This window comes from Camelus dromedarius, chromosome 33 (assembly GCF_036321535.1).
Source record: "Camelus dromedarius isolate mCamDro1 chromosome 33, mCamDro1.pat, whole genome shotgun sequence".
In the NCBI taxonomy this organism is placed as follows: Eukaryota; Metazoa; Chordata; class Mammalia; order Artiodactyla; family Camelidae; genus Camelus; species Camelus dromedarius.
Window position 1 is genome coordinate 15,286,500 of NC_087468.1, and position 20,666 is coordinate 15,307,165.

Sequence of the window (20,666 nt, forward strand, 5' to 3'; positions counted from 1 at the left end):
ATTAATGCCACTGAATTGTACATTGCTTAAAAGGACAAATTTTGTTCTATCTGTTTTACCATCCTAAAAAAAAAAAAAAAACAAATGAAGTGCTGTTACATACAACATGGATGAATCTTGAAAGTATTATGCTGAAAGAAGTCAGTGAGAAAGGACCATACTGTATGTATGATTCCATTTAAATGAAATAGCCAGAAAAGACACATCCAGAGACAGAAAGGAGATTCATGTTTGCCAAGGGCTGGGCTGGGCTGGGGTGGGAGTGGGGTGAGAAGGAGGAAGTGGAGGGTATTAAAGAGTATAGGGTTTCTTTTTGAGAATTTTGAACATGTTCTGAAATCGACTGTGATGATGGGTACACAACTTTGAACATACTCAAAACCATCAAACTGTACACTTTAAATGGGTGAATTGTGTTATGTGAATTCTATCTCAATACGGCTGTAACAACAATGAAAAATTAGCTGTGGGGCAAGATACATGCAAAGCAATCCAAGGACACCCTTCTTGGTAATTACAGGACAAATGGAAATAAAAAGACCCCTCTCTCTGGATCTCAGTTATCGATGCAGACTGGTCTGTGCACATTCGAGACTGGAAGCTCGGCTGGATTTTTCTAGTTGAATCAGGCAAGATTTATATCCCCCTCCAATTAGCAGTAATCTTCTGTGTGTCTGCAAAACCCTCACCCCGGGCTCGGTGTGAGGAAGGGGGCTTAATTCAACAAAAGGACTAAAATACTCAGAGGAGGTCTTGCGACTGCAATTTTATTTTCTTTTGTGAAAATAAACAACTGGGAGTTTAAACTGCTCCAAAAAAACCCCATAAAAACAAAAAGAAATACACACAGAAGAAGCTTGTGAGGTGATGGGGGAGGGAGGAGGGTCTGTAGAGCTTTGGCAGATTGTGCTAGCACTGGCCCAGGTGACAGAAGCCAGACCTCGGAGCCAGGTCCTTTCTGCCACTCTGGGGCTGTGAGGGGACATCTTGACTGATGAGGGGATGGAACACAGGCTTCTTCACTGAGGAAGTGGCAGGCACCTTGAGGCCCTTTAAATGCAGGGAAGAACCATTTCAGAGGACCTCTTCCCCTGCCGAGAGCTGGAGGCTGGCGGGGTTAGGGCCACTGATGGAAAGGACGCTGGTGGAGACAAACCAGGCCAAGGTGTCTTCTGACACGGTCACAGCCTTACACTGGGCAGAGGATGAAGAAGATGAAGGCAAGAACCGATGGAGTTCAGCAAAGCAGAGACACGTGGGCCAGGTAAAGGGGAATGATGCCCAGGAATGGGATGGAGATGGAGAGGCGGCGGGCTGGAAATGGCAGCGCTGGCCAACATGCAGACTGGGTGGGGGAAGCCGGGACACACTGGGGACGATGAGGAGAGGGAGGAGGGCAGAAAGTCCAAGAGGTAGAGAGAGAGGCGTCTTCTGCCCAGGTCCATCCACCGCTGCACATACAGGAAGAGGAACACTACTTTTCAGTTTTCAGTTCTCTTTTTTAAGTTTTTTTTGTTTGTTTTGTTTTGTTTTTTAAAAAAGCCTTAAGTTCAGCTACTGGTTACATCTACAAAACGTAAAGTGCTGCCGTTAAGCAGTCACTTTACAGAACAGTCCAGAGTGGTCAAATATTGACCAATAAAGTTTCCTTTTTGTTTTTTTTCTTCTGCATCATTACTACTCGATGAGTCACGTGACAGCCTGCATGGGTCAGGGGGCAGCTCAGTGGGCAGACTTGGTGACCAAGGAAAGAGGCTGGGCCTGGAGAACGGGGAGGGCCTGGTGGGCATGGAGCGTGGCTGGGAAGGAGGGGGGGGACGTCAGCAGAGCTGTGGGCATGGACCCCAGGGGCAGGGGCCGGGACAGGAGTGGGGGCTGGCTGCCCATCTGCCCAGAGGAGGTGGCCGCCGCCTTCCCTGACAGGAAGGCCGCCGAGTGGAGCGCCAGCTGGGCCCGGGTCTCTGGCTTGGTGGTGAGGGAGAGGGGCTGCGCTTGCTCCGAGTGGGTGGCGGCCGGGGCGGCCGGCGAGGCCAGGGCCGCGGAGGGGGTGGCCGGGGAGTCCAGCATGCTGCCGTGGGAGGAGGCGGGGCTGTCACAGGGCTTCTCAGGCGGCAGGTACTGAACACATGGCTTCTTGCTTTTGGAGGCCAGAGCACCTAGGGAAAAAAAACAAACAAAAACAAATGAAAGAGCCAGCAGCTAGTGGCGTTGGGTGAGGTGGGGGCTGGAGGAGAGGCCCAGCTATCCAGGGTGTGAGGAGGAACGCTTAGCGTTCACAAGGTCTTGGGTCCGTTGAAAAATAAACTTAATTACCCTGCTGCACCGCCCACAAAAAAGAATGCCTACCAGGAGGGAAGTGAGAATCTGAAATCATGACTGAGGCTTTCAAGACCCAGACACTGAGAGCACAGGGAAGGGGCAAGGCCCAAATGCCAAAGCCTATTCAGCGTCTGCCTGGAGGGAGGACAGCTCAGCCTGTCAGGTCGTCTCCTCTGCCTAAAATCTCATCACTCGGGCTGGATCTCCACTCAATTTGCGCTAAAATCTTTGGTTCACGGTACTGCTGGAGACAGTGTAGCACCTGCCAAGCAGCATGGTACACAGTGGGCTTTGCATCACACAAGTTTACTTACATGTACCCAGACTTAGATGAATACACGAAGGATACAGAGACAAAGAAAGGAAAGGAGGAGGAATAAAAAGCAGATGGACCCAGCAGTTCCGTATGTGTCCTGGGATGTGGGAAGTGTGATCAAAATATGGGTCACCGTGTGAGCCTCTCTGTGCTGGGTGATTCTGGTGTGAAAAGATACAGTACATACTCGGGGTACAAAGGGGCCCCCAGCCAACTATTCCTGGTATTCGACCACCCAGACACTGGAGGAAAATCTGATTCTATTGGATTCACTGGTAGGAGGTGCGTCAATCTCTTAACGGGCCGGTTTTCTAAGGCAATTTCAAGGATCCTTCCAGCTGTATTCAGTTTTTACCTTGCACACTGACTTCAGAACCTAACCCTCAAATGAGATGCAACTCAGCTGCACTGAAAAGCTCCTCGTCTTCCAGGTGGGAGAGTGCTGGGATTGAGTCCCACCGCCACCTTCAACAAGGGGCGTGACTGGGAAAATCCCTTCACGTCTCTGAGCCTTGGAAGTGATCATCTCCAAAAAGGGGGTGATGGCAACACCCACCCGAGTGGGCCTGGGGCGGAGGCCTTGGAAATGGCGGTTAGTACCATACAGCATTGTCTCCATGTCCATCAGAGACCAGGGCAGGGCCCTGGCAGGTGTAGCTGCATGGCGGAAAGGAGAAGTCAAGATGCGGCGCCCCCTTAAGACCTACCTTCTGCTTCCTGGGCTTGCGGCTGGGACTGGGTCTGCGACAGCTGCTTTTCTCGCTTCCTCTTCTTTTTCTTACCCTGGAAGATAACGGCCAAAGGGAGAGGTGAGCAGAGACAGAATGCCTGGCATTTCCGGGGGACTCCCAGCTACGAAGCAGGCAGATGGGAGCTGCCCACCCCAGGCACTCCCCGTGGGGCCCCAGGGGGAGGCAGAGTGAGACGTCCCGGAAGGCTGCCTCCTGCCCTCACTGCGTCCTGTCCTCACTCCGTCCCGCCTTCCTGCTCGGGGGTCCCGGCTTTCTTGAAAGGCCTCTTTCTTTCCTTGCCCGCCAGGCTTATCTTCTGTTTCTCTCCCTAGAACTGTGTGGGGTTCCTGATCTTCTTGGACAGGGTCCCAAGTCTCACTGAAAATCTAACACAGCTATGAAGACTCTTCACAGAAGAAAAGCAAGCAAGAACGTACATTGAACAACCTGCCCAGTTTCAGGGCGTTTGTTAGAAGTGCCAGCAGCGGCTCGCACGCTGGTCTTTGAGCCCCAGGGTGGGAAGCCTTGGCCAGAGACACTGTGACCAGCAGAGCTAGCACACAGCTCACACGGCACCCTGAATTACAGAACGAAAGGTTGAGTCCGCTTCCAATGGGACGGGCACAAATTTAAGTCTGTCCTCAGGACACCAAAACCAAGACCTTGTTGATCTCCTGAGAATTAAAGTGACTTCCTTCCGTCTAGGGAAACAGATTTCTCCCTGGGTCCTCTACAAACAGGGTCAACATCCTTCTCCCCTCTTCCTCCGGCAGAAGCCAATCCTGGGGTCCGAGTGGGCATCACGTACATAGTTGTCCCGGGCTGACCAGGTCGGGTAGAGCTGCGAGTGAAGCTGCCGCTCCTTCCGGGCCAGTTCGTAGTACTTGGCCTGCTCTTCTCGGGACAGGTTGTGCCACTGCGGGAGAGAGGGCCGGGGACGGCCGGGAGCGGTGAGCGCGGGGGATGCCGAGCCGCGCGGCCCGGAGCGCAAGGATGGACCTTACCTTTCTCCCCAGGATCTGGTTAATGGCCGCACTCTCCTTCAGGGTGCACTCGGCCACCACCTTGGCCCTCATCTCCTTCATGTACAACATGAAGGCATTAAGAGGCTTCTTCACGTGGGGTTTCTTTTCTTCCTCTTTTTTCACTGGAACTGGCGATTTCCTGGGAAGTCACAAGGCTGGGGTTAGCGTGGGTTGGCTGGCACCTTCCAAGGAGGCGGAGGGGATGGCTGGGGGGAGGGGGAGGGAGATGAGCCGCTTGGATGCGATTCAGGTGGCCCCGGGATTTCAGGGCCTGAGCATCCGGTTCCCAGCAGCTGACTGACCTCAGGCCCCGTTCTAGGAAAGGACAATCTCCTGACAAAGGAGAACAGGGTGGTGAGATCTGGGATGCACTGGCCCCAGGTGGGAAGGAGGAAGGGGGCAGGGCACTTCAGGCAGAAACAAGACGGGGGTCTCCTCAGCCACGAGGCACTGACTGGCTTTCTGCCGTCTTACGGCCTAGCAGACAAAGCACAGGCCTCAGCGCTGGTCTCGGCTCTGCCACTGGTCAGCCACGCGGCCCTGGGAAACTGTTCCTTTCTGGGCCTTGCAGCTGTCAAGTATATGGGGGGTAGGGGAGGAAGCTACACATTCCCTTAGGTTCCCTTTCAGTCTCAAAATCCTGATCGTAAAACATTCCTTAACGTGGGAAAGGCTGCGCGGTGTCTCAGAGGAGGGGAACCCCAAGGGTCAAAGGGAACAAGTCCCAGGGAGAGGATGTGGCCGAGGGAGGCTGCCAGGCCCCCTGCTGAATTCCCCCTCACCCCCATCCCAGCTGCCCGGGACTCACGCGCTCACTGCCGGGCTCAGGCTGGGGGGCGCCGGTTCCTGCTTCACGATGGGGGAGACGATGGCGGGGTGGGGGATCCCTGAGGTGGGCAGACCAGGATGGGCCGGAGCCACCATGTGAGGGGAGAACCGACTGGAAACCAGGCTGCGTGCCAGGTGGAAACAAAGACAACAGACGGAGTCAGGCTGCAGGCCTGTCACCCACCAGTAAACACCCCCGCTGGGGCGGAGCGGGGGCATGGAAGGCCACGCACTGACCTCGGCAGAACCCAGTTTGGGACACACCGACTAGCCTCCCCGCCCCCACAAACGCACAAGTTTCTTCTATCTGGTGCTGAAAGCAGGTAGGACGAAAAACAGAAAAAAGGTGTGGCGGAGGTGGGAGGGTGTAGCTCAGGGGTGCTTAGCATGCATGAGGTCCTTTGGTTCAACCCCCAGTACCTCCATTAAACAAACAAACAAACAAACCTAATACTTCCCCCTCCTAGAAAAAAAAAAAAAAAAGGTGCAGCGGGTCAGCAGCCAGGGTACACAGAGGGGAAGGAAGGGCCTGTGCTGTGCGATGCATGGCCTTTGTCACTGGAGGTGCTATTGTCAGGTAGATCGGCCCCTGAGACAGAAGCCCCACACTGTCCCCTGTGCTGACATCATTTCAGGAACAGTTAATCCTCTCCCAGTCTCTGGCTTCAGTGTGATGTACACAAAATGCTCAGGGCCACAAAGCCCAGCCCACGGGGGGACTCGGTGCAGAAGGGCTGGGTGCGAGGGCTTTGCCATTCTTCTCTCAGAGAGGTGGGCACGACCGAGCTGAGCCTGTGGTCTCCGTCCCCACCAGGGGCTCAAGGAAGTGCCTCATCAGAGAGGTAGGGAAGGAGGGAAGGTGAGCCCCTGCCCAGAGAAGGCTGTGTAATGGTCAGAACTGGCACGGATGCTAATAGACGACCATCCCCCATGCTGCCATTTCATGCTCACAGCCCCAGCCCCAGGACTCACCTGGACATCGAGGCGTTCATGGCGAGGGCAGGGTAGGGGTGCCGGAAGCCACCAGGAGGAAGGGAGTACATGGGCTGTCCTTGCCTACAGGGACCAGGAGCAAGGAAATCTGGTCAGCAGATTGGCTAAAATGGGAACATCCAAGACAGGGAAGGAGGGGGGTTGGGAAGAAAGGATGATTAAGTAAAAGGCAGGAAGTAGGAGTTGGGAGGAAGCTGCCCTGGGGAGGGCAGGGAGGTCCGTCCCCGGCTTTGGTGAAAGGGCGCCTGTGGGACCCCAGAGCAGGCTGGAGGTCCGGAAGGCAGAGCTCAGCATAGGGAAGGAGGGAGGCTAAGAAAGGCTGTAAGTTTCCTTACTGTGGGACGAGCCAGCCGAGGGGATGGGGGATTTGTCCGACAGCTCCGGGAGACAGTGGGTAATACGGAGACAGCTCAGATGGGTGAGGGGGCCGAGGGATTCCTGCTTCCAAAGAGAGATGTGTCAGATGGTTCCCTGGCTCTACCTGAACACCTTACACCAGCAACTCCCAGCTACTTATACAGGAGTCGTTTAAGAGGCAGGCAGCAATCTTGGACTGAGAGACAAAGATATCCCCAGAGTCGTCGGCTAGAAAACCCAAACTCGTTCATGGAAAAATAGACTTTGGATCTCCCGTCCACATTTGTCCTCCTCATTATCTGTAACTGGTAGGAACTATGCTTTCTCTAAAGAGGGGCTCCGAAAATGCTTTGAGCCATGGCAATTTGATGGGAATTTGATAAACACTGTGGCTCCCTCTGGGATGGACAGTTTGGGCAAGTGAAAAAAAAAAAAAAAAGCCAGCTCAGCCTTACTGCTTTATAGCTATACGTATGCACCTGGCTGGACCGATTGTACTTGAGGATGTTCGGTTTAGGGCACAGGTCTGGGTTTAGGGAGGCTCAGCCTGCAGCTGGCCTGGACTTCAAAGTCAATGAAAAAGGAGATGTTTTTTCCCTTCCAGCTCATCCCACTCCTAAAGCACTGAGAACCTAAAGTGAGAGAAACAGCGGCCGAGCAGCACCAGATGTGTGCTGTGGGACCAGGCCCCAGAGGTTATCTCATTTCTCTTCCTTATCCTCACAGTGACCCTATGTAGAGGGGACAGGTAAGGGACAGCTGAGAAAACTGAAAAGGCTAAAGTTAGTGGGCAAGGTTACAGACTCTTGTGAGTCAGAGACATGGTTTGAACCCAGGTCTGCCTGATTCCAGGGCTGAGATGGAGAAGGAAGCCTGCCCCGACTCGAGCTCTGGCCCAGGCCCGGCCTGGGCCACAGCCGACTCACCTGTCTTTGGATCGATCTCTGGGGACAGGTGTGCGGGAGGGGAGCCGGGGGAGAAGTGGTCGTTGCTGTAGGTGATGAGAGGCGTCAACGGGTGCATGTGATGCGGGTGCTGAACAACAGGGACTTTGTTCGACTGGAAGACAGAGAGAAAGGCTAAGGACAGTTGCCAAGGAGATGGAAAGTGCCGGCAGAGCCTGGAGACACTGCGGGCTCGGGTCCAGGGCACAGCAGTAGCGCGAACAAATCGCATGAATTTTTTGGCTCCCCAGCGCATATAAAAGTTATGTTAAAAAAAAGTTATATTGACACTACACTGTCGTCTGTTAAGGGTGCACTGACATTCTGCCTAAAGCAATCTACATACCCTAATTAAAAAAATACTTTATTGTTAAAAGGTGCTAACCATCACCTGAGCCTTCAGCGCGTTGTAATCTTTTTGCAATAGTATCATCAAAGATCACGGGACCACAGATCACCACAACAAACGTAATAATCACGAAAAAGTTTGAAATACTGTAAGAATTGCCAAAATGTGACACAGGGATGCAAACTGAGCAAATGCTGTTGGAAAAATGGGGCCGACAGACTTGGTCGACACAGAGTTGCCATAACCCTTCAATCCGTAAAAAAATGCAATTATCGGAGAAATGCAGTAAAGCGAAGTGCGGTAGAACGAGGTCTGCCTGTAAAACCTGCGGTTGTTTACTGAGTCGCGTGCGTGCCAAGTATTTTCCACGCAGCATCCCGTTCAGTCCTCACAGAATACTTGCAAGAAAGCAGCCGTCTACACAGCAGGGAAAGAACAGCAGGATCAGAGGAGGGATTCCACCCACCCTCCTACATACCTGCTTCAGAAACGACCCACCACTATTGACTGCATGTATACTGCGGGGTGCTGCGGGCTGCCGAATTGTAAACCGTGCTCTGGGTAACCCCAGCGAAAGGTCCAACACACGCTCTCCAGATAAGCTTCACAGACACAGCAGCTCCCAGGTGCAGGTCTGAGACTGGGACCAGAGCAGCGAGGGAACGGTCACCATCAGACCTCACGTGACCAGCTGTCACCTTCAGGCTTTGCAGACAGCACCAAGAGCACCTGAAACAGTTCTCCCTGGAGTGTTTCAAACGCTCTGCTGACCTAACGACCACATTTCATTTAAAATACCCCTGAGCCTAAGGAATGCCATTATTTTATATAACTGTTAAGAAAGCAAAAAACACTAGCAGGTCATTGACCCTTCCTGATTTCACAAACGTTAAAAATGGGGAAAACCTGCGTGTCCTAGAAATTAGTGAACTGAATTAATGTTTTAACTGTTTTAACCTATTCTGACTTAACAACAAGGCTTTTTATTATTTTAAAAAAATGGCTACAATCCTTATTATAACCTAGCAAAGAAGCTACGATTAGCTTCATTTGACGAACAAGGAAACTGAGCTTGGGACGATTACATGACAGCCTGGGACACAGAGCCAGTAAGTGGCAGACATGGATTCATATCAGCCCTTCCATAGTGTTTTCCCAGCACTGGCGCCCTTCCCAACAGTCTAATCACAACATATCTGTCAGAGAAAGGACTGAAGATACTTTGGGGGGGGGGTGGATAATGAGGTAAATGAGTTACAAGTGGAGAAGAGATTTATTTAAAAAGAAATTTGTAAGAAGAACAATGTTTTGGAGGCATGTCAGGGGCCAGAATTCCTAACTGCTGTCTTCCTGGCTGAATGTTTAATTGCATTGATTCCCTGAGCCCTTTTTGCCTTTTACTCAGTTGCCCCTTTGGTGCTCATCATGCAAGCTACAGTCTGCACATCTCCTAGGTATTCGTGTGCTGACGGTAGCCTGGCTCCGTTTTAGCAGGCTAAGCAGAAATGAGAGGCAGAGTATTGGAGCAGGCGACGAGCCCAGGCGTCCAGAGCCCAGGCGTCCAGAAACCAGACCCGCAGAAGTGAGGTCAAGAATTCAGATGTTTAAGAACTTAGAATTGATGGAAAACAGTATGGAGATTCCTCAAAAGACTAGGAATAGACTTACCATATGACCCAGTCATCCCACTCCTGCACTTATATCCAGAAGGAACCCTACTTCAGGATGACACCTGCACCCCAATGTTCATAGCAGCACTATTTACAATAGCCAAGACGTGGAGACAGCCTAAATGTCCATCAACAGATGACTGGATAAAGAAGATGTGGTATATTTATACAATGGAATACTATGCAGCCACAAAAACCGACAACATAACGCCATTTGCAGCAACATGGATGTTCCTGGAGAATGTCATTCTAAGTGAAGTAAGCCAGAGAGAGAAAGAAAAATACCGTATGAGATTGCTCATATGTGGAATCTAAAAAACAAAAACAAAAACAAAAACAAAACAACAAGGCATAAATACAAAACTGAAATAGACTCATAGACATAGAATACAAACTTGTGGTTGCCAAGGGGGCGGAGGGTGGGAAGGGATAGACGGGATTTCAAAATTGTAGAATAAACAAGATTCTACTGTATAGCACGGGGAAATATACACAAAATCTTATGGTAGCTCAGAGAAAAAAATGTGACAATGAATATATATATGTTCATGTATAACTGAAAATTTGTGCTCTACACTGGAATTTGACACAACATTGTAAAATGATTATAAATCAATAAAAAATGTTAAAAAAAAGAACTTAGAATTGACCACGACCACTAGGTGGCACTGGCACTTGGCCGAGCCCTGCTGGTACCTCCCACTGTACAACTTCCTATCACCTCCCTCAGTGGGCTCATCTGAAGTTGCATGAGAAATTCTAAAACTATTTTCTTCTTACTGTTTTCACCTGTTCTCTTAACTGGCTTTTGAAGAGGTCTCTACGTGCATGCACATACACAAATAAGAGTATTAAAAAATTATTTTAGGGTCAGATTTCTAGGATCTTGATGTATCAAGGTTTCTTAGAAACAGCTTTGTCTAAAGGGTGATTTTTAGTACCATAAAAGCCATAGAATCATTACTAAAGTAATGGTAAGTGACAAAAGAATTATACAGAATGATTATAATTTTTAAAAAACACATAAACTCTATGATTTAAAAAAAAGACCAGAAGCACACCAAAATGTAAACAGTAGGTATGTCTGAGTGGTGGAACTATGGGTGCTTTTTGTTTTTCTTGTTCCCCTTTCTGTATTTTCCAACTTTAATTATTACCTACTTAAAAATGTGCATACGATAAATATAAAATTTATTTATAATAAGTATAAAATATACTTATGATAAACACAAATTCCCTAAGAAAGAAATACAAATTATATTTTAAAACATTTAGGAAAAAACAATCACACCAGCCCAACCCAGTCGTTACCATCATTTGGCACATCTCCATTCATTCAGGCCTCTTGTGCATCTGTTTTTTATTTACATCATTTAGAACCATCTTTTAAAAATTAACTTCTTTTGGCTTTGTTGAGGTATAATCAACAAGTAAGACTGTAATATATTTCACGTGTCCTGTGTGATGGTTTGGTACGTGCACATAGTCATCTTAAAATACTAGCGTTATGAAACCATGACTGGTCATGTGCTGTTGGGTTTGGCTTCATCAGAAACTGGCAAACAGCACCGAACGGGTGGCAGAGTTAAGCACAAAGAAGGGAAATGTGAGGTATATTTGAAAATGCAGGTGTCCTCACTTAAACATTCTGTGAGGCATTACTGGTTCCCATTAGGAGGCATCATTGTCCAGAAGATGGATGGGAAGGTGGCGGGTTCACAGAAAGAGACAGGAAGGTGAACGTTTCCTTGGTCAGGCTGGGAAGATCTGGCCCCTGGGGCTGACCCAGGGAAAGCTCTCCTTGGAGGTGGCGTCTCAAGAAAAGTTCCCGCTTCTTGGCTCCTTAGCTGCCCGTGGGGGCAGGATGTCCAGAGCATAAGCCCAGGCCAGGGGTAGGCATGCTGGGAACCACTGAACACCTCTCAGCGGATAACCCACTGTTCGGTACACAGGGCATCGCAAACCAGGGCACAGGTGTTCCCTTGGCAAAGTAGCCGCGTCCAGCTTTACCCAAAGAAGAGCATCTCGGAGCCATTTTGGACCTGAATCCTTCCATCCAGTCACACAGACCCGACCCCTTCCTAGCTCAAGTGTCTCTCATCTATTTCACTCTGTTTGTAGAGTTGGGCCAAACCAAAGTTCTCCTTGAAACTTCTGGTCCCAAGGAAGCAGTGTATCCTCTCTCTTACTGTTCATGACTTACTTCCAAGCTCTAAGTAAAGCCAACATCACAGAGCTCCACCCCAGACAGACCAGCCAGTTCTCTGTAAACCGTTCCTCCACATGGCCCTGCCGCTCCTGTCCGGCTGCTTCTCTCAGTAGCTGGTTTGAGGCCTTCACTGAGCCCCCTGCCTCCTCGTGTTCACTCACTATCTTCTCCTCCTGATCCCAACTTCAGAGATAGGAAGGATAGTAAGGTTTCAGGCAAAGAGAAGCCTAAACTCTGTGCTTATCACACTCAAAGCAGTCACTGAGCAGCCAAGGGCTACCCAGGAAAGATCCTCAGAGTTGCACTGGGTCGCTAAGCATACCTGATTTTAAGTATTTAAGAAATATCCTCTAGTCACTGCTTACTGACTGAAGAAACCTTCTCTTTTGGGGCCCAGAACTGTTTTCAAGAGACTATACTTAAATGCAGGACTTGGGGGGAAAAGGAAACTGAAATTGTTCCTAAAATGTGAGTCCCCTCACAGCAGTGGGTTTACATGGAACAGAAGCAGGGGCAAATAGGAACTTAATTAAAGCCGGGGGAAAAACCCAAGTCTCTCTCTGTGTGTGCCCACGCACACCCCTCTCTAACCAATATCACTTAAAGTGTAAGCTCTTTGCCAGTTCTGTCATCCTAAAAAGCTGGGCGCTGTAGGCTCTGAAAGATGTCACGGTAAATCCAGGGTCTCTAGAGGGCAGCGGCAAGAGAAAATGCCCAGGTCCTTCTTGGAAGCAGTGGCCCATTTCTGAGGTCTTTGCAGACTGGACGAGGCACAAACCTCTTGGGATATATCTTCCTTTATTAAAATGCCCCCTTTTCTACTGTTTGCTGGCATGAAAGACAGAAAAGAGAGCCCTGAGATTATTTTTATTTTTGTTCCTTTGACACCAGTCTTGCCCCTGCCCCTGCATTAGATGCTTGTAGGAAAAAAATGTTTTTAGCCCTCGCAATTCAGATTGTTGCCAGGACATGTTTAGGTGAATGTCAACTCTCACTTACTGTGTAGAATCCAAGCGAGCTCTTTCAAGCTGCACACGCAAGTGTTTGTTTTCAAAGCCCAGTTCCACTCTCCTCTCTTACTGTCCATTGTCTTTCTTTCCATTGGCTGTGGTCTCTTCAGGAACACTGTCTGTGGGCTGGTTTTTCAGTTTCTCTCCTCTCTCCATCATCATCCTTTCCATCTGTGTCTTCAATGCACAGACTTGACTTGTCACGATGTGCACTCTGCTCTTAACTCAGATTAATGAGCTGGGAGATACGAGGAAGGATTCCCCAAAGCTAAATCTCAGTAGCAGAAACTAATGAATGAATGACATGACCGTCATTGCCTGCCATGGAGAGTGGGCGAAAGTTTGACGAGAAACAGGGCATTTACGCAGCTTCAAAGCCTCTCCCTACAGAGTGCTGATTACTTACAAAGGGAAGGGGTAACTTCAGAGGAAACACGTCAGACACCCCCTGAACCAAATGACCAAAGGCCAGCATCACCGACACTGGGACAAATGGACATCGCAGGCCTGTCCCCCGACGTGATGCGGGGAGAGGGACCCATCAGTGTGGTGGTGTCCTTGCCAAAAACACACAACCCGAATCCAGTCACGAGGAAACCTCGGACAAACCCAAACTGAGGGACATTCTACAAAACAGCTGGTCTGTACTTTGCCAAAGATGTCACGGTCAGGAAAAGACAAAGGCTGAGGAAGTCCGTGAGACTGAAGGAGACTAAAGGACATGACAACTAAATGTAACGTGTGATCCTGGGTTGCACTCTGGGCCAAGGAAACACACCCCGCTTAACAGACATTACTGGGACAATTACCAAAATTTGAACATATATGTGGATTTAGATAATAATTGATTTTGATACCTGTACTGCAGTCATTGTAAGATATTACCTTTGATCTTAAGAAATACATCTGGAGGGGAGGGTACAGCTCAGTGGTAGAGCGCATGCTTAGTATGCATGAAGTCCTAGGTTCAATCCCCAGCACTTCCATTAAAAAAAGAAAAAAAATATAAGAAATACATCTAAAGCATTTAGGGGTATAGGGTCACAATGTCTCCAACTTACTGACAAATTGTTAAAAAAAAAACCCTCATATATACGTGTGTGTATATACACACATACAGTGAGAGAGAGAGAGACAAAGACTGGGGCAAATTTTCTGAATCTGGATAAAGGGTATATGGGAGTTCCTTGTATCAGTCTTGCAATTTTTCTAGAAGTTTAAACTCACATCCAAATACAAAGTGAATACTGTGTAATAAGAATTGGAACCAGTACTGGAAGTCGGGACAGAGCAGCCACAGACTGCGTAATGGGTTTTGGGGTCTACACGGGACCACTGGTGGAAAGATGGAGAAACTACCATTTAAAAATGGAAACCTCTATGAATGTTTTTACTCGGGAACTGGCATGTTGGGAAAGTCAGGCTTCTCAGCTCAAAGCCGCAGCGGTGAGACCGCCACCCTCTAGGAGGGTTTCCAGGCCCTGGTTTGGACACGAAGCTCCGAGTGCAGCCCAAAGCTTAAGGCTAAAACAGGGTGTTCACCTGATCAAAGGAAGCACTTCAGCCATCACCTAGAAAGCAAGTTACTGGGGGACACACACAGAAATGAGACCAAAATGCTACGCAACAAAACGTTTGGCGGCTGTGGGAGTACAGGGTTTCTTCTGTGTGCTTTGGCATTTTCCCAAGCGTTCTACACACACGCATTTCTTTTCTGATTTCAAAAAATGATTTCATTTAATTAAAGCTCCTGAATGAGGAGAGGAACTTGACTCGGGGGCAGAGAGGGGCTCAGAAGCGGATCCCCAGATCACTGATTCTCCATCCATTCACAAATGCTCCTTTGAGCCTGTTCTGGGCCGGGCACTCTGACAGGTGTGAAATAAACAAAGGTGAACAAAACAGATGAGATTCCTATCTTCAAGCCAGTTAAACTCTGGAAGTACATGTATTTGTTTTGTGTGGTTGGGCACAGCCTTCCAGGGGGTGGATGTGGGGAATGACAGGCGCCAGGGGGAGGCATCTGAATCGCAGACTCCGTGCAGTGATCAGACACTACAGATACCGACATGAGAAACATCACTGCTACTTACTTTTTAGAGCTTGTTTTGAAGGCATAAAAATCCAAGCGGTAATAACACTTAACTCCATCCCCGCCCCGGCCCAGTTACGGCTTGTTTATACACATTTCCCTGACAGGCAGCTTCGACATGACTCACGTCTCTGCAAGCATGCAGGCTGTTTCCTTCATTTGCCCTTCTCCCAGGGCAAACCTCATCTTAAAATAGTTTGCTCATGATGCCCAAAAGGAATTTCATAATCAAGTGTTTCCATTTTTCTAAGAAAAAAGCCAGTGTCCAAACCTCTGACTACTTCCAGTCACCTGCTTACCTGCTCCTGCCTCCAGCCTAGAGAACCCGGCATCTAGGAAACCGGGATGGTCCCTGGCTCCCTCGCTTCTGCCTCTGATTTGCAATGAGGGCAGTGATTCTCAGCTCTGGCTGCCCCTTAGAATCTCCTGGGGTGCTTGAAAAACAAACAGCCCTGCCCCAGACCATTTAAATCATATCCTGGGCAGATTAGATGCCAGATTTTATAGCTCATTATCTCTATTACTTTGCAATGCGCCTGTTTGACCTGGCACCTAAATCAGGCCCTCATCACCTCTTCGCCTGCTGATTAAACAGTACTTTAATTGTTCTTTCCGTCTCTTAATAATGATAGCAGTGCTAGGGGTGGTGATGGCGGGAAGGTTGGAGCAAGCTAACAGTTACGGAGGCTCACTTTGGGCAAGTGAGCACTGTTCTAGACGCATCACAATGCACGGGCCCGTTTTCTCACAACTCGGAGGCCAAGTCCTCTTCTAATTCCCGTTTTATAGGTGAGGAAACTGAGGCAAGGAGAGACGACGCCATCTCCTGAAGCCGCATAAGTGGGAAGAGGTGGAGCTGGGGCTGAAACCCGCTGTAAGACGCAACCTCCCGCACGCGGAGCATCCTCACCAGGCATCTGAGGTTTGGCTCCCACAATACGTGTTATTTCTCTCAGAAGTCAGAATGAGAAGCTCTGACTCAAAAATTGAAGATGGTGTACAGAATCTCAAGTTACTTAACGTTTTCTCCCATAAATGTTCTTAAAGCTTCTGAGGCCAGTGTCTGCTTTTCCATTAAACTACAGTACAGAGTATGATAATGTACAACTTACTAGACAAGCATCCATTGTGCTTTCTACAATGTAGTGTATCCACTGTTCCTGCTCCTCCACTCTCGGACAAACAAGGAGTCCCTGCTCCATCACGGTGCTGGGCCAGCATCCACACCACACACACCTGCAACAGCTGGGGGTTTGCTTGGCAGTGGGAGCTATGGGCACAGAACCTTGTGGACAGCTCAGGGCTTTTGTGTATGTTTTATGTCATTTCCACTGAGATCATAAATGAGGATGAGTAGCTGATTTATTTGAGGAAAAGAAGAACTTGATAATGTATATTAATACGGTCTCCCACAGCCAAGGAAAGGAGAATTCTAAGAACCAGAGGGTTGAGAAGAAGTAGGGCAAATGACTGGGCTCAGGTATTAGATGGCGAATGAACTGGAAGAATAAATGATTCAGGGATGGGTGGGTGGAAGTTCTAGTCGTGTGAAATTGGGTGGGGAATGTTGGAAGGGAAATAGGGTAATGTATCACAGGAGGAGGAGGGCGGGACGAAGTCTTTTTATTTGTTTTTTCAGAGATGGATGGCTCTGTGCAACAGGAAGGATGGGAAACTCAGAGTATATGTGCTAGTTTTAAAGGGAACTCACTTCCTCGAAATGTAGATGGAGATTTTGGATGATACGTAGAGAGACAGTACGTGGAAGGAAGCAAGAAGAGATGCAGGGTCTGCTGGGGTGGGCTAGGGGACGCTACAGGATGGGTGGGGGGCAAGCAAAGACTTGAAACAGTTAAAGAGAGACAGCTGTGCTGGGAGGGGACAAGCCAGCTTTGTGGCAGGGTGGCCAAGTCCTCCACCGTGACTGACCACTAGAGGGCACCAGCGCCTCGCACCCGGCCATCCAGGGCCATTCTGGAGTCGGGAGGGCCAGAGGTACCGCCCCCGCCTGCCCCCTGGGGTGCTTGTTCAACAGGATGCTCACCACAGAACCCCTCAGGGCAGCCTGCACTGGATGGCTGGCCCTGCTGCTCACTCAGTCCCCACCTGTCTCCCCAGCAGATGGCTGTGCCGGTCACCTGAGAACTACACGTGGCATTGCTTTGACAACCATCGACGGCTCTGTCACCGTAAGCTGCTCTCATGACTGGAAATCCTGCAGGCTCACTGCGCCATTACTTATCTGCGCAGAACTTCCTTCTCCTCACCTAGACTCTAAACTTGTATTGAAAAGGACTATTGGATATCTTAAAATGTCCTGAAATGAGAGGAAATAATGTCTGGGATTTGCTTTCAAACAACCCAGTGTGGTGGAAAGGGGAATGTGTGTGAAGGGAACCACCGTAATTTTCCATAATGTTTAAGAAGCATCAGGTCTCCCAGGAGCTCCCTGTCTGTGAGATGGATAGGTCACGCCAGCTGGGGTTCCTTCTGGCAGCACCCTCTTTGGTTCTGAGACCCACTGCGCAAAGGACAATACCAGTTAGCTGGTGGGATGCGCACTTGTGGGGAGCTGGCCCCAAGCTCCTAAGAAAAGTCCAGGATGGAGGAACGCGGGGTCCCGGGCACGTCTCCTGTCATATCAATTTCAGTCCAATTTCAGTCCATTGTAAGCCCCGGAGGCGAGGAGACCTGTCAGATCCCACTGCCCCTCTTCCCAGGACCCTCCAGACCTTCCTTGGCGGCATGTTGCCCGTTGGGGTTTCTGTTTGCACGTGTTTTAATTAATCCACTCCTGTAACATCCTGTACAGAAGAGCCTCTTCAACTGCTGCCTTGCAGCTACGAGGGGGAAGCAGAGGCCATGCTGAGCGAGCTCCAACAGGGAGAAGGAGAGAAAGGAGAACACGGCTGCCCGGGGCGGATGGACGGCGGGGAAAGACCAGGGTCACCAGCCAGGGTCAGGGCTGGCATCTCCCACCCACAGCATCCTGGGCGGTGTGTGCTGAGGTGGCAGTGGTGGGCCGTGCACAGGCAGCAGCTGCATGCCTCACTCCAGGCCGTACAGCTCACACGCCTGCGGCAACACCGCTAGGCCTCTGGGAAGGTGAGGGGAGGCATGACATGGGACGAGGCCGGCGAGGGTGCCGCTGCGGCGCCTTCAGGCGAAACAGACTTACCAAGTGTGCGGGGGACGGCGATCTGGTGTCCTTGACTGTGGCACTGGCGGGGACATCGAGGAGGGGCCATTTCATCTGCAGGTACTGCACGGGGACAGAAAACAAAGCGGCCGGTGAGAGGAGGCCTCGCGACACCCCAAGTGCGCAGGGGGGTGCTCCGCAGGTGGGAACACGCAGTTCGTTTTAACTGCATGGTCCTTATGGGGTCAACGCCCAAGTGATCAGAACAGGGTAGAGCGTGCATCTATGACCTCTACCGCCACCAGCCCCTTCGTCACTTTGGGGACACACATGACAGCAGAGCCGATCAAAGTGTTCAAAGACCCTGCTGGGGAGGGCCAAGTCCCCCTGCTCTGGTTGCGTTACAAGCGGGGCTCATCCAGGGATCCAGGACTCCCATATGGTGACCCCGCCTGTTCACTGACATCTCTTATAGCTTCACACACAGCGCCCGCCCCCAGGCAACAGCCTCTCCAGAAATTTCTAGTGAGTGAATGAATAAAAACCACCTGCTTGACACTTGCAGGGTCATGGGCAATACCTGTCCATATTCAAGGCTGTGGATCTTTACTTCGTGACAGTGTTTCTCAAACCTTGAAAAAAATTATCTGGTACCTGCCCTCTCCCATGTATTGCTGCAGAAAACCCAAACCAGTTTCGGGCAAAAGGCTGGGAGAGAGTGGGTGGAGAGACAGTGAGAGGCCCCGGGTGAGCCGCCTGCGCCTGGGGGTCGAGCGCTCATGGGTTCGGGTCCTCACTCTGCCAAGGTAGGCTGTGTGACCCTGGATAAGTGTCTTAACAACTCCGAGTCTCCGTTTCTTCATCCATAAAGCAAGACTCTTATCACTAACTCTACAGGTTGTTGGAAGGATTGGGGACAACATCAAGGATTGAACACAGTGCTTTGCAGGTGGAAGACACTTGAAAAACAGCAGCTTTTATTTTCGTAAGTGAACCACGAGTCTTTGCCAGGAGCAAAACACACCGTGTCGGCTCTGTCAGCACTGACACGGTGCTTCTGGGGCAGCAGACCAGAGATGCAGCCTCTTTGCAGAATTTTTGAGGCTCCTCTGAAAATTAACGCTCTCAGAGGAAGTGGTGGCTCCAGGAAGAATTTCACAGGGAGACAGAAAGAAGTCTTTGAATAATCTCTTGCTCTGGTCATTCAATTTGGGTGGGGATGGGGGGGCGGTAAGGGTGGTGGAAATCATGATTTGGCCTTGAGGTCTGTGCACAGGATCAGAAAAGGAAGGTGGGCGGTGCCCCTTTGCTCTTCATCAGCCACAAAAATTGACTGAGAGGGCAGGAGCTGGGCTTTCAAAAAGGTGTCCACAGGCAGGAATAGTAACCAGAGGGCACACCTCCCAAGGGCCAGCGAGGGGCACAGAGAGCAGCGGGATGGGGTAAGCTGGCCCGGCTGTGGGAGGCCTGGGAGGTGGGAAAGACAGCGGGCCTTCGAGGGGGCCCTTGAACAAGGACAGTTCCACTCCGGGCCCCCGGTACCCTGCCCCTCCCCCCCAACTGAGTGTCACCTCTGTCCCCGTCCTCTGCTGACTCTGCTTCCTTCCTTCACCCTCCTACTCATCCATTTCCCTTCCCAGAGCCCACACTTCCTAGATGAATTGACTGGGATTTAAACGCCTGTGGTAGGTTAACAGCACTGGACAAACACTGGTATTGTTAAACCCAGTTTAAGCTTCAGCGCAATGCTGCCACGGCAAGTTGGAGTGACCGTCCCAATTTTCAGAGGCGCTAGTGGAGGTAGATTCAGGGTAAATGACCTGCCCACTCTATGAGGAGCTGGAGCTGAGGCCTCCTGCCTTCACACCCCACTCTTCACCACAATATGAGTCAGAAAGCTTTTCATAGCATCGCCTTCCTGAACATTCCACGCCACCCCCCACCCCACCCCCACCCGCAGCCTTTTCTTTGCTCTGATGGCTTTTTCTCTCTCCTTTTCTGCCTCACTCGGGGCTGGCCACCCGGAAGCTGAATGAATATACACACACAGCAGCGTTCTCCTGGGGGGCCCTGGAGGTGGCCGGAGCGTCCACGCGAGTGGAAGTTGCTTCTCTGCAGTCACAAATAACCAGTGCCAAAGAGAACTGGCCCAAATTTACACCCCCCAACATGAAACACAATAAGGGTTCCTAAAATCCATCAACTCTACCCGCATCTGATTCCCTCTTTAGAGTTACAAAGACCCATGCCGAACACACTCGACTCTTCTTGCTTACCAGGGGTGTTCTTGGGTCAATGTTGGGGTGACCCAAAGGAATCTACCTGAATCCTAGTTTGGGACAGTGTGGAGCTTGGCTCTTTAAGAATACACAGCCGACCCCCAGGTTGTTAGGAACAGCAGGCTCGCAGGACTCCAGCACAGGGCTTCTCCGCCCTGGCACTACTGATATTTGGGTCTGGATAAGTCTGTTTCTTTTTCATGTTCTTTTGCATTACAGGTTACTACAAGATACAGAGGATAGTTCCCTGTGCTGTGCACAGTAGGACCTCGTTGTTGATCTATTTTATACATAGTGGTCAGGAACTGCACATCCCGAACTTCCAGTTTATCTTTCCACCCTCCCCTGTCCCCCCTGGTAACCATAAGTTCGTTTCCTACATCTGTGAGTCTTTTTCTGTTTTGT

At 50.2% G+C, this 20,666-nt stretch overlaps 1 protein-coding gene and 1 long non-coding RNA gene across 2 annotated transcripts in view; one reads left to right on the forward strand and one right to left on the reverse strand.

Moving 5' to 3' along the window:
- Window positions 1-747: 747 nt before the first annotated feature.
- TCF7L1 (transcription factor 7 like 1) overlaps window positions 748-20,666 on the reverse strand; it is a 144,540-nt gene continuing 124,621 nt past the window's right edge. The window contains exons 4-12 of the mRNA XM_031440981.2: window positions 18,022-18,105; window positions 7,496-7,628; window positions 6,548-6,650; window positions 6,192-6,275; window positions 5,200-5,343; window positions 4,371-4,530; window positions 4,175-4,282; window positions 3,343-3,418; window positions 748-2,156 (exon numbers count right to left, since the gene is read on the reverse strand). Coding sequence (XP_031296841.2) covers window positions 1,723-2,156; window positions 3,343-3,418; window positions 4,175-4,282; window positions 4,371-4,530; window positions 5,200-5,343; window positions 6,192-6,275; window positions 6,548-6,650; window positions 7,496-7,628; window positions 18,022-18,105 — 1,326 coding nt within the window. The 3' untranslated portion in view covers window positions 748-1,722. The remainder of the gene's footprint in view (window positions 2,157-3,342; window positions 3,419-4,174; window positions 4,283-4,370; window positions 4,531-5,199; window positions 5,344-6,191; window positions 6,276-6,547; window positions 6,651-7,495; window positions 7,629-18,021; window positions 18,106-20,666) is intronic.
- LOC135319866 (uncharacterized) lies at window positions 3,391-4,076 on the forward strand. Its single transcript, XR_010378843.1, has 2 exons — window positions 3,391-3,444; window positions 3,699-4,076. It is a non-coding gene; the product is annotated as an uncharacterized LOC135319866 (long non-coding RNA).